Raw genomic sequence first — 14,194 nt, forward strand, 5'->3', positions numbered from 1 at the left:
GTTAGGGCTAGGGTTAGGTTTAGGATTAGAGTTTGATTTAAGGTTCAGATTAGAGTTAGGGTTAGTGTTAGGGTTAAGGTTAGGGTTAGGGTTAGAGCTTAGGGTTAGGGTTAGGGTTAGGGTTAGGGTTAGGGTTAGGGTTAGGATTAGAGTTTGATTTAAGGTTCGGATTAGAGTTAGGGTTAGTGTTAGGGTTAAGGTTAGGGTTAGGGTTAGGGTTAGGGTTAGGGTTAGGGTTTAGGTTTAGGTTTTGGTTTAGGGTTAGGGTTAGGGTTAGGGTTAAGGTTAGGGTTAGGGTTAGGGTTAGGGTTAGGGTTAGGGTTAGGGTTAGGGTTAGGGTTAGGGTTAGGGTTAGGGTTAGGGTTAGGGTTAGGGTTAGGGTTAGAGCTAGGGTTAGGGCTAGGGTTAGGGTTAGGATTAGAGTTAGGGTTAGGGTTAGGGTTAGGGTTAGGGTTAGGGCTAGGGTTAGGGTTAGGGTTAGGGTTAGGGTTAGGGTTAGGGTTAGGGTTAGGGTTAGGGTTAAGTTTAGATTTATGGTTGATGATTTCCACATTAATTCCATTGTTCCTCAGCATAACAACACTGTAATGATGTGTAAGCACACACACTAAATAAGTACATAGTAATTAAAGAAACTTAATGCAAACTGCTACCCAGTTTTCTTTTTTTTTTTACTGCTACAGTGAAACTGTAATGCAATGTGACTCCAGCTTTGATCTGCATTCACGAGCAGGGTGGAATGTGACTGCAAATGGAGAGTAAAGCTATAATTTCTAACAATTCAATGGTGTCTAGCAAACTTTAAATAATCCACAAAGTGGCTTTAAAACATTTCTTTAATATACATTTCCTGAAGGAGCAGAGTCTGTAAAAAAAACATTGCTTTTAAAATTAAGAGCATTTGCTTGTATTTAACAAATATATCCCTCTATATCTATCTATCTCTATCTATCTATCTATCTGTCTGTCTATCTATCTATCTCTATATATCTATCTTTCTCTCTATCTAACTCTATCTCTCTCTGTCTATCTCTCTCTCTCTCTCTATCTCTATCTCTAGTTTTAACACAATCAGATTTTACAGACTCTGTTCCAAAATCAATACACTTTATCAAAGCAATGAGCGAGGAAAAAGCAACTTCAAAAATATATTTCAAAATCAAACAATCAAATTATTTGAGCGATTTGGTGTCTCTTAATTTTTTTTTTTTGTTTATTTTCAAAAGTGCATTTTTTAAAATTATTTTTTTCTGTATTTTTTCTTTTTATTAAATAATTTTTTACAAACATGCTCTTCTGTGTGTGTGTGTGTGTGCGTGTGTCTGTGTGTGAGTGTGTGTCTGTGTGTCTGTGTGTGTGTGTGACTGTGTGTGTGTGTGTGCTGGTGTTAGTGTATGTGTGTGTGTGTGCTGTGTGTCTGTGCGTGCGTGTGTCAGTGTGTGTGTGTGTGTCTGTGCGTGTGTCAGTGTGTGTGTGTGTGTGTGTGTGTCAGTGTGTGTGTGTGTGTGTGTGTGTTTGTTTTGTTTTATTTTGGTTTGTTTTATTATTTTTTTTCGGTTTCTATATTACCGGAATGTTTATTTTAATTTTTTTTTTTTTATTTTTTATTTTTTACAAGCAATCTCCAATACATAAAAAAATTATAAAAAAAAAGATTTATTTTCTGTATCAATTTGCTTAAACGCTGATAAAAAATAGAATAAATAAATAAGCTAACAATGAAAGTGATGTACATTATAAACTGCAGTTCCAATGTAATTATAATGCAGTCTAGTCTAGTGATCTCAAACTGCAGTTACAATGTAATTCAGTACAGTCTAGTCTAGTGATCTCAAACTGCAGTTACAATGTAATTCAATACAGTCTAGTCTAGTGATCTCAAACTGCAGTTACAATGCAATTCAATACAGTCTAGTCTAGTGATCTCAAACTGCAGTTACAATGTAATTCAATACAGTCTAGTCTAGTGATCTCAAACTGCAGTTACAATGTAATTCAATACAGTCTAGTCTAGTGATCTCAAACTGCAGTTACAATGTAATTCAATACAGTCTAGTCTAGTGATCTCAAACTGCAGTTACAATGTAATTCAATACAGTCTAGTCTAGTGATCTCAAACTGCAGTTACAATGCAATTCAATACAGTCTAGTCTAGTGATCTCAAACTGCAGTTCCAATGTAATTCAGTACAGTCTAGTCTAGTGATCTCAAACTGCAGTTACAATGTAATTCAATACAGTCTAGTCTAGTGATCTCAAACTGCAGTTACAATGTAATTCAATACAGTCTAGTCTAGTGATCTCAAACTGCAGCTACAATGTAATTCAATACAGTCTAGTCTAGTGATCTCAAACTGCAGTTCCAATGTAATTCTAATACAGTCTAGTCTAGTGATCTCAAACTGCAGTTACAATGTAATTCAATACAGTCTAGTCTAGTGATCTCAAACTGCAGTTACAATGCAATTCAATACAGTCTAGTCTAGTGATCTCAAACTGCAGTTACAATGTAATTCAATACAGTCTAGTCTAGTGATCTCAAACTGCAGTTACAATGTAATTCAATACAGTCTAGTCTAGTGATCTCAAACTGCAGTTACAATGTAATTCAATACAGTCTAGTCTAGTGATCTCAAACTGCAGTTACAATGTAATTCAATACAGTCTAGTCTAGTGATCTCAAACTGCAGTTACAATGTAATTCAATACAGTCTAGTCTAGTGATCTCAAACTGCAGTTACAATGCAATTCAATACAGTCTAGTCTAGTGATCTCAAACTGCAGTTACAATGCAATTCAATACAGTCTAGTCTAGTGATCTCAAACTGCAGTTACAATGTAATTCAATACAGTCTAGTCTAGTGATCTCAAACTGCAGTTACAATGCAATTCTAATACAGTCTAGTCTAGTGATCTCAAACTGCAGTTACAATGTAATTCAATACAGTCTAGTCTAGTGATCTCAAACTGCAGTTACAATGCAATTCAATACAGTCTAGTCTAGTGATCTCAAACTGCAGTTACAATGTAATTCAATACAGTCTAGTCTAGTGATCTCAAACTGCAGTTACAATGCAATTCAATACAGTCTAGTCTAGTGATCTCAAACTGCAGTTACAATGCAATTCAATACAGTCTAGTCTAGTGATCTCAAACTGCAGTTACAATGCAATTCAATACAGTCTAGTCTAGTGATCTCAAACTGCAGTTACAATGCAATTCAATACAGTCTAGTCTAGTGATCTCAAACTGCAGTTACAATGTAATTCAATACAGTCTAGTCTAGTGATCTCAAACTGCAGTTACAATGTAATTCAATACAGTCTAGTCTAGTGATCTCAAACTGCAGTTACAATGTAATTCAATACAGTCTAGTCTAGTGATCTCAAACTGCAGTTACAATGCAATTCAATACAGTCTAGTCTAGTGATCTCAAACTGCAGTTACAATGTAATTCAATACAGTCTAGTCTAGTGATCTCAAACTGCAGTTACAATGCAATTCAATACAGTCTAGTCTAGTGATCTCAAACTGCAGTTACAATGTAATTCAATACAGTCTAGTCTAGTGATCTCAAACTGCAGTTACAATGCAATTCAATACAGTCTAGTCTAGTGATCTCAAACTGCAGTTACAAAGTAATTCTGTACAGTCTAGTCTAGTGATCTCAAAATGCAGTTACAATGCAATTCAATACAGACTAGTCTAGTGATCTCAAACTGCAGTACCAATGCAATTCAATACAGTCTAGTCAAGTGATCTCAAACTGCAGTTACAATGTAATTCAGTACAGTCTAGTCTAGTGATCTCAAACTGCAGTTACAATGTAATTCAGTACAGTCTAGTCTAGTGATCTCAAACTGCAGCTACAATGTAATTGAAATCTATTTTTTTTTTTTTTTAAAGACGCAGTACCATTTTTTTTAATTGTCATTAATTACATTAAATTGTGTTAAACTGTGTCCTAATACTATTGGGTTATAGGTACAATATGCAGGTAATTAACACGCTGTAATTAATAAAATATCACCACACACGTTCGGCAGCAATATGTGTCGATTAGGGCGGCAAAAGCGGTGGTGTTTTTTTTTTTTTTTTTTTTTTTTTTTTAACAGTCATGTCATTTGTATTTTATTAAAATTACTACTATTACTATTATGATGATGACGATGTTTGTCCATGTTATTATGTATTCGCTTATTATTATTTTATACATAATATTAATATTAATAATAATAATAATAGAAGCTAATATGATATCGAATAATAATAATAATATAAAAAATAATAATAATAATTTCCACGTACAATATTTTTCGAACGTTGTAATTTGAGGCAAAAGTAAGCTCAGGCAAATTGTTTTGTACGTTTTTCCCTAATATACTTAATATGAAATATATTTAAAAAAAATATATATATAAATATGCTACAGGTCTTTCGTTTTAATCGCAAGTGCTGATAATTCGTTTTGTTAGTCTTTCGATAAAACAACATTTCATCGATATTTCAGCACCCTACTGTGTTTTTTTTAATCCGGATTCATAAATGTTCTCGAAGACCCAAACTAAACATTAAGTATTATGTTTGTAAATAGCTACGATGTCGTGGTTATCAGTTCAAAATTATTCTTATTTCAAGAGTTTGGTTTCCGTGTCGGGAATCTTTATTCTACATAATGAATTAGTAGGAGCCTGTCCGGGGGGTTGTCTTTTCTGTCGGGAGGAAGGACCCAGTCCAGACGGTCCCGAGTCCCCCCCCCCCCCAATACTTAAATCAAAGCAAAACGAAATAATTTTTGTCTTTTATTAGAAACCGTTAACAAAAAAGTTTGCAAGAGTTTAAGTTAAGCAAAAAGAGACAATTCTAGCATGATGACGATGTACTGATAATAATAATAATAAATAATAATAATAATAATAATAATACATAATAATAATAATCGGGGCGAAAAACAAGCTGGTGTAAGGATATTAGGCGAATATTTTCAAAACGGTGTCATACTAACCGTGTGTCAATTATGAGTAGAATATGAAATCAATACGGTTGTCCATATGGCACGAACATGTCGTACAAAAAAATGCTCACAAAGAGTTAATAAGCAATGGGCTGGAGATTCACGAAATGTTAATACGAATTATGATACGTAATTACGCCCGCTTTTGTCTCTTTAGTTTGCCACAGACCTCTCTCATGGGTTTTTGCTTTATTAATTTACCGTGCTTTACCAGACCTCTCTATGCTTTACAGTGCTTCCCTATTCTTTACCAGACCTCTCTGTGCTTTACAATGCTTCCCTATGCTTTACCAGACCTCTCTATGCTTTACAATGCTTCCCTATGCTTTACCATACCTCTCTGTGCTTTACAATGCTTCCCTATGCTTTACCAGACCTATCTATGCTTTACACTGCTTCCCTATGCTTTACCAGACCTCTCTGTGCTTTACAATGCTTCCCTATGCTTTACCAGACCTCTCTGTGCTTTACAATGCTTCCCTATGCTTTACCAGACCTCTCTGTGATTTACAATGCTTCCCTATGCTTTACCAGACCTCTCTATGCTTTACAATGCTTCCCTATGCTTTACCAGACCTCTCTATGCTTTACAATGCTTCCCTATGCTTTACCGGACCTCTCTAGCTTTACAATGCTTCCCTATGCTTTACCAGACCTCTCTATCTTACAATGCTTTACTATGCTTTTCCTCTCTGTGCTTTACAACCATGCTTTACCACCTCTCTGTGCTTTACAATGTTTCTCTATGATTTACCAGACCTCTCTGTGCTTTACAATGCTTCCCTATGCTTTACCAGACCTCTCTGTGCTTTACAATGCTTGACTGTGCTTTATTACACTTTACTATTCTTTTACTGTGAGAAACTTTTGTAAGGCACAAACCTGGTCATGTCGTCTTTAGTAAACAGTATTGAAGACTTCAATCCTCAAAAAAAAAAACACTTAATATTTGATACAATAAGCCACAACACTGACTATTATTATGTAAACAGTCACCCCTATAGTCTGTTAAATATAGCTTGCCTCCCACAGGCAATTCAGTAAGCCTGAGCTGGGGACGAGTCCAGTTTGAAACAGCCAGAGGGGTCTATTATCGTTGTTTATTTTCTTAAAAAAGGGTAAATTGATAAAAACACACGTGATGCAACATAAGCTGTAGGCTTCTTTATGAATCTGTAAGTCGTGTCATTGATAATAGTTCACTTAGGCAATGCTGAGGTGAGCAGAGAAAAGAGTTTTCGTTTTTCTACCAAACTTACTAATTATTTAATATTTCGTAAGGACTTTACCCCAGTTATGACGCTGCGAACTGACAGCAGACAGACAGACAGACAGACAGACAGACAGACAGACAGACTTCCAAATGTCTTATCCAGGCTATACACATATTTACGATGATGATAATAATAATATAATAATAATAATAATAATAATAATAATATAATAATAATAATACATGTGTGTAGAACCACTGCAGTATTACAATCGATTCTATATCGGGTTAATATTTTTAACAGCTTTGTAAAATTGTAAAACGACTCATTTTTGGCAGTAAAACGTAACACGGTCTGTAAACAAACAAGCCCCAATATACTGCAATACAATTGTCATTACAAAGGTGAAATGAAGTACTATAGGGTTACAGGTCAGTGTAAACTATTACTTAGTTACGTGTATAATATTGTTCCCATATGAAAACTGAATAGTACTTGAACATACTGAACTATGCAATAGCTTTAGAATATGGTTAAGGTTGCTGTACCAGGCACAGAGAATAATCAGAGTCTACTGCTGTATATTATAAAGACATTTCAGAGGGCTGGATCTCATCAATATCAGGGTCTAGTGCTGTATATTATAAAGACATTTCAGAGGGCTGGATCTCATCAATATCAGGGTCTAGCGCTGCATATTATAAAGACATTTCAGAGGGCTGGATCTCATCAATATCAGGGTCTAGTGCTGTATATTATAAAGACATTTCAGAGGGCTGGATCTCATCAATATCAGGGTCTAGTGCTGTATATTATAAAGACATTTCAGAGGGCTGGATCTCATCAATATCAGGGTCTAGTGCTGTATATTATAAAGACATTTCAGAGGGCTGGATCTCATCAATATCAGGGTCTAGTGCTGTATATTATAAAGACATTTCAGAGGGCTGTGTCTCATCAATATCAGGGTCTAGTGCTGTATATTATAAAGACACATCAATATCAGAGTCTAGTGCTGTATATTATAAAGACAATTCAGAGGGCTGGATCTCATCAATATCAGGGTCTAGTGCTGTATATTATAAAGACATTTCAGAGGGCTGGATCTCATCAATATCAGGGTCTAGTGCTGTATATTATAAAGACATTTCAGAGGGCTGGATCTCATCAATATCAGGGTCTAGTGCTGTATATTATAAAGACATTTCAGAGGGCTGGATCGCATCAATATCAGGTATATTCTGTAGATTTTGAAATGTTCTTTATAGATTTGATTTATAGATTTTTTAAAATAAATTCCAATTCGATCTATGCGAAAGGGGTCTCTCTCTCTCTCTCTCTCTCTCTCTCTCAGTCGCGCACGGAAGAGAATTATGAGGCACACCAATGTTACAAAAGCGCAAAAGAAATTATCCAATAACCATTTGGACTGGGTTTGAACTGGGATTCCTTAAGTCCGTCCCAGTTAGAGTGGCTCATTTTTCCAGTCTGTTGACTGTCCCAAGTCCCCCAGAAAATATCAAACTGGTTTTGGTAATCAGTTTGGTCCCAATTGTCCAATATCTGTTCAATATTGTATTCTCATTACAGCACTTCAGTATATTTATATATATATTTAAAAGAGTTTGTTCTCATCGGACCCTCTGTAACCACAAAACACTCGATAACGGTATGTGCAGCAACAAACATGACAAGTACATTGCAGTGAGAAATGTTTCCACTAGAAGTCTTTTTCAGCGTCTTCAATCATTTATAGTTACCGTTTTGCAAAGGTGATTTTCATACATGAGTCCCAGAGTTACCCCCCCAATGTTAACATTTCAGTTTACGCCGTTTAGAAAGAGTGAGAAAGAGTCACACATAAGTTACCTGTAAATTCAATGGCAAACGTTTCCACTAGAAGTCTTTCTCAGTGTCTTCAGTGTGAATTCAATGGCAAACGTTTCCACTAGAAGTCTTTCTCAGTGTCTTCAGTGTAAATTCAATGGCAAACGTTTCCACTAGAAGTCTTTCTCAGTGTCTTCAGTGTAAATTCAATGGCAAACGTTTCCACTAGAAGTCTTTCTCAGTGTCTTCAATTGAGGGTGTAGTTGGCAGACTATATTGCTAGCAGTACAGACACACACACACACACACAAGTGTATTCTCATAGTTGCAGCTGTAATGTGATGCAGTTAGCAGGGTCTGTATTGAAGACAATGAGACAGACCCCCAGTCCAAATACTTGTAAATCGCTTCCTAAGGTTCTAGAATCGCTTTACGTATCAAAACACTGAAAGAAAACAGTTGAAATGAATCAGATCCATGAAACTGTAAACACAGAATCGCTCCTTCGCTCTCTCGCGAGAATCCGTCGCTTGTAAAAATTGTAAACATGTCTCTCTCTCTCTATCTCTCTCTCTCTCTCTTTAGCGCTCTCCTTCATTTTTTCTTCTTTGTTGTGAAAAAAAGCTAATAATCAGTAATCAATAATCAATAATTTGTCCGTGCAATCGAACAGCTCATTAAAACTTAGAGTCAACTAGTCTGTTAGGGTCAGGGTCAGGGTCAGGGTTAGGATCAGGGTCAGGGTCAGGGTCAGGGTCAGGGTCAGGGTCAGGGTCAGGGTCAGGGTCAGGGTCAGGGTCAGGGTCAGGGTCAGGGTCAGGGTCAGGGTCAGGGTCAGGGTCAGGGTTAGGGTCAGGGTCAGGGTCAGGGTCAGGGTCAGGGTCAGGGTCAGGGTTAGGGTCAGTGTCAGGGTCAGGGTCAGGGTCAGGGTTAGGATCAGTGTCAGAGTCAGGGACAGGATTGACAGGTTCAGTGTCAGGGTCCAGGGTCAGGGTCCTAAGGATCAGAATCAGTCTAGCAGTCAGGGTTAGGGTCAGTGTGTCAGGATCAGTGTCAGAGTCAGGATTAGGATCAGTGTCAGGGTCAGGTTAGGGTCCAGTCCCAGGGTCAGGATCAGTCCCAGTCCTATCAGATTAGGGTCAGGGTTAGGATCAGTGTCAGGGTCAGGGCCAGGGTCAGGGTTAGGATCAGTGTCAGGGTCAGGGTCAGGGTCAGGGTTAGGATCAGTGTCAGAGTCAGGGTCAGGGTCAGGGTTAGGATCAGTGTTAGGGTCATGGTTAGGATTAGTGACAGGGTCATGGTCAGTGTTAGGGTCAGGGTTGTCATTTTTTTATTTGTTTTTCTTTAATTGTTGTTAGTCTGAAAGTTTTTAGCATGTGTAGCAATCTGGTGATGTATCTGTGTGTGCGTCCGGGGCCCCCGCCCCCCTTCATCCGTGAGAATGAGGAAATGAAGATGGGAATTCTTTCTCCCTTCCATTCAAAGCAATATTTTCTCTTACATTTTTCATTCTTTCTTTTTTGTCTGTTTCTTTTTGCATTCCAGTCTTCCTTTTTTCCTTCTTTTATTCAGTTGTGTTTTCTCTCTCTCTTTTTTCCTTCTCTCCATGATGCCTCTCTTACTCTTTCTTTTCCACTCGTTTTTTTATTTTCTCTTCATTTTCTTCCAAACAGCCATTTATTCAAGTTGTCTCCTTCCTCCCTCTCTCTCTCTCTCCTCGTGACTCCATTGTGATGTGTGTGTGTGTTGAGTTGATGACGTTATTGGTGGTCCTAGAGAACAAACCCCCCCCCACTCCATCCCTCCTCCCGCCCCTCCACTATACCCCCTGTTCCCCCCATAAAAGAACGGGGAGGTGACCATGGGGGTGGGGCAGTGTTTAATGTTGTCCAGCGCAATTCTCAGGGCACTCCATCCTGTCTGTGAACTGAAGACAGACCTGTGGATACATCTCCCTGTCAGACGTAATAGAAAGCAGTTAGCATTGGTTTATTCTACAAAATAAACATACAGACATATAGACAGAACAGAGCATTGGTTTCGATTTTTGGTCATTCATTGTCAACTTAGCAACAGAAAAAAAAAATGATTGACATTTGGGTTAGGGTTATTTGGGAAATACAGACAGACAGACAGACAGAATGACATGAAAAGAGAGAGAGACAGACAGACAGACAGGATGGTTAATCACTGCTCCAGTTGGTGATGCAGGAGATAGAGAGGGGGAGAGGGAGGGTCGAAGGAAAGGGCGATATAGGGATGGAGAAAGAGAGGGAAAGGGAGAGAAGGAGGGAGAGAGAGATGAAGGACGGAGGGATACTCACTGCCCCAGTTGATGATGCAGGAGGTTGCTATGATCATAATCCCCCCCATTATAGCCACGATGCTGAGGAGCTTCGCAACATTGCCCAGCCTCCGAGCCCCATCGATATCACCCTGCTGAAAACTATTACGAGACTGAGAGAGAGGAGAGGAAAGAGGGGGAGGAGAGGAGAGAGGAGAGAGATGACAGAGGAGAGAGATGGGAGAAAAGAGGAGACATGGGGGAGAGAAAAGAGGAGAGGAGAGAGATTAGAGAGGAGAGGGTAGAAAGGAGAGGGGAGAGAGATGAGAGGAGAGAGAGGGGAGGAGAGCGGAGAGGAAAGGAGAGATGAGAGAGTGGAGAGGAGAGACGAGAGAGGAGAGGAGAGAAGTGAGATAGGAGAAAGGGAGGGGAAGAGGGGAGAGAGAATAGAGGAGAGAAATAGCACTGTATTAGAAATAATTGTATAGGATAGCGTCACGGCCCAAGCTATTACCTGCATTGAATTAGAGAGAGAGACAGGAGACTGCAGTGAAGCGCTAGAGCACACACGAAATACAACAAAACACAGGAACAAGCAAAACACAATAAAGGGCTCAGATTGGCTTGGTGGGTGACAGTGACAGCTCGGAAAAGAGCTTTTGTGTTAACTAACTGGGGAATGGGGAATGGCCACACCTGGGATTCCTGAAAGGGAGAAAGTTAACCCCTTCCCTGCCAACCTTAGTGATCATGTTAATAAAGCTAATAAGAGGTGAGAGAATGGGTTTTAAAGATGGTCAGCACTCCTTTCAAGGGAGGGGCCACTGATCCTGTTAATAAAGCTAATAAGAGGTGAGAGAATGGATTTTAAAGATGGCCAGCGCTCCTTTAAAGGGAGGGGCCAGTGATGATGTTAATAAAGCCAATAAGAGGTGAGAGAATGGATTTTGAAGATGGTCAGCTCATTAAGGTGATGAATCAAAGACGCCCCACTGCATCACAGGAAATCAGACACTGATATCAATTATTGGATTTCATTTGAGCAATTCAACTGCTTCACAAACCGCATTAAAAACCACCAAGTCTGGCTGAATTATTAAACAAGGAGTCTGAGCCATATCAGGACAGTGCTGTCTGTACAGAGGAGTGTCTGCATTGAAGACATGCATTCAAATAGAGGGAGCAGAGAGAAAAGCAAACCCTCTTGCTCTCTTACCATGACGGAGTAGACGAACGCCACGATGTTGACCGGCCACATGGGGCAGAAGCACGACAGGATGGAGGCGATGAGAAAGTCCCGCGGCTTCTCCCCGGTTTCCAGCCCGCTGTTGGTAGCGTTGGAGTGCTGGCGGCACAGGCTGGGCCGCGGCGAGTTGGTGCCCACATGGGGGAGGTGGCAGACGGAGCCCGACTTGCTCCCGGCTCGGGAGCGGCGGCCATGGTGGTGCTCCTTGCGCGGCCGGCGCTTGGAGTCGGGCGTGGCGTGGAGGTCCCCGATGCTCACCGCGGAGCGGATTGCCGCTGGGGCCGGGAGACCGTTTCCGTTCTCCAGCCGCTTCTCGTCAACGAACAGCACTGTTGTGCTGTCCGGCTCCCAGTGCGGCGGAGGCATTGCTGGTTCTGAGTCGGACTGGGTCGGTTCTGAGATGGGCTGGGCCGATTCTGATGCGGGCTGGGTCAGTTCTAAGATGGGCTGGGCCGGTTCTGAGATGGGCTGGGCCGGTTCTGATGCAGGCTGGGTCACTTCTAAGATGGGCTGGGCCGGTTCTGGGATGGGCTGGGCCGGTTCTGATGCAGGCTGGGTCAGTTCTAAGATGGGCTGGGCCGGTTCTGGGATGGGCTGGGCCGGTTCTGATGCAGGCTGGGTCAGTTCTAAGATGGGCTGGGCCGGTTCTGATGCTGGCTGCACCGGTTCTGAGATGGGCTGGGTCGGTTCTGAGACGGGCTGGGCCAGTTCTGAGGCTGGCTGGGCTGGTTCAGGTTCGGTTCTGGGTTCTGCGGTTGACAAGTAGTTCTGTGATTCCCCCACGGCGACGCTAGGGGGCGCTGTGGTCTCGGTGAGAAACGAGTAGCTTTCTGCGTTCATATCCATGCTGCAGGGCTTTTATTGCTGTGGGTTTTGAGAGTTTAAATGCGGAGTTTCGAGCTTTTTGGTCTGAATCGGACTCTCTCTCTCTCTGTGTGTGTGTGTGTGTGTGTGTGTGTGTGTGTGTGTGTGTGTGTGTGTGTGTGTGTGTGTGTGTGTGTGTGTGTGTGTGTGTAGCGCCGTGTTATCAGATGCTTATTGAAGTGTTTCAATGTGCCCACACTGCACCTGTTATATCTAGTTTGATGTGTCTCAGTTCTTTTTATGAACTTGTATCTTTATACATTGATTTCAATAAATTGTGTAATCGGTTTTAAATTTGCGTAGTTCATTTAGTAGGTTTTAACGGGTTGCAGTTTTATTAGTGCTTGCGCCTTATATATATTTAATAATAATAATAATAATAATAATAATAATAATAATAATAATAATAATAATAATAACAACAGCCCGGTTGCTGTGCTACAGGCTGAAAGATCTGTTTGTGGTATAAGTGTGTATGATTTCTCTCTCTCTCTTTCTTTCTTTCTTCTATTGTATTCGGTTCTTTCCCTTTTTCTTTCGGTTTTGTTGTAGTTTTTCCCTCCTTTCTGTCGTTATTTTCTCCAGGTTTTAGTCTTCGATTGTATCCGTCATCTCTCTCTCTCTCTCTCTCTCTAAACGGGATGGGCACGGTCAAAGGTCAAGTACAGAAGGGGGGGCAGGACTACCTGTGTGGGGTGGAAAAAAAAGATTAAATATACAGACGGACAGACAGACAAGGAAACACACACACAGACAGACACAGACAGACAGACAAACACAGACAGAGAGACAGAGACACACACAAAGACAGACAGACAGACAAACACAAAGACAGACAGACAAACACAGACAGAGAGACAGAGACACACACAAAGACAGACAGACAGACACACACAAAGACAGACAGACAAACAAACAAACACACAGAGACAGACAGACAAACAACACAGAGACAGACAGACAAACAAAAACACACAGAGTGACAGACAAACACACACAAAGCACACCCATAGACAGACAGACAAAACGAACCCACAACACAAAGACAGACAGACAAACAAACAAACACACAGAGACAGACAGACAAACAAAAACACACAGAGTGACAGACAAACACACACAAAGACAGATAGACAGACAGACAAACAAACACACACACAGAGACAGACAGACAAACGCACACACACACAGACAGACAGACAAACGCACACACACACACACACACACACACACACACACACACCATCACCACTGGACTCGATCTTTTCAATTATTTGTGAGCTATTGAAGGTCCTGAGCGAGTTTCAACACACTCGGGCGAGCGCATTAGTGTGACACACTGACAGACTGACAGGCGTCCAGACAGACAGACAGACAGGCGCACACACACACACACACACACACACACACACACACACACACACACACACACACACACAGTCTCTTTACAGTCTCTTTACAGTCGAGCCGGACACCGCAATCTCGTATCGACGGCTCTACAGAAACGGTTTCAAACACGCTCACATCATTGCGCAGGAAAACAACAACAACAAAAATACAACTCAGTGTTGTTTGGGGTTTTTTTTTTTGGTCAATATCTGAATCTACTTTGTACCGCAGTGTTTCCTCCTGTGAGGAAGCCGCGCTTACAGCGAGAACAGAACCGCAAAGCGGAAGCAACCCAGCCAGCAGAAGAAGAAGAAGAAGAAGAAGAAGAAGAAGAAGAAGAAGAAGAAGAAGAAGAAG

The 14,194-nt window shown here is 40.7% G+C and overlaps 1 protein-coding gene across 1 annotated transcript in view; it reads right to left on the minus strand.

The window, feature by feature from the left end:
- Positions 1–10,241: 10,241 nt before the first annotated feature.
- The window catches only part of LOC121306788 (proline-rich transmembrane protein 2), a 6,795-nt gene continuing 2,842 nt past the window's right edge, over positions 10,242–14,194 (minus strand). Inside the window, exons 2-3 of the mRNA XM_041238716.1 lie at positions 11,555–13,134; positions 10,242–10,511 (exon numbers count right to left, since the gene is read on the minus strand). Of these exons, the coding sequence (XP_041094650.1) occupies positions 10,242–10,511; positions 11,555–12,430 (1,146 nt within the window). The 5' untranslated portion in view covers positions 12,431–13,134. The remainder of the gene's footprint in view (positions 10,512–11,554; positions 13,135–14,194) is intronic.

The sequence above is a fragment of the Polyodon spathula genome, chromosome 50, assembly GCF_017654505.1.
Source record: "Polyodon spathula isolate WHYD16114869_AA chromosome 50, ASM1765450v1, whole genome shotgun sequence".
NCBI lineage: Eukaryota > Metazoa > Chordata > Actinopteri > Acipenseriformes > Polyodontidae > Polyodon > Polyodon spathula.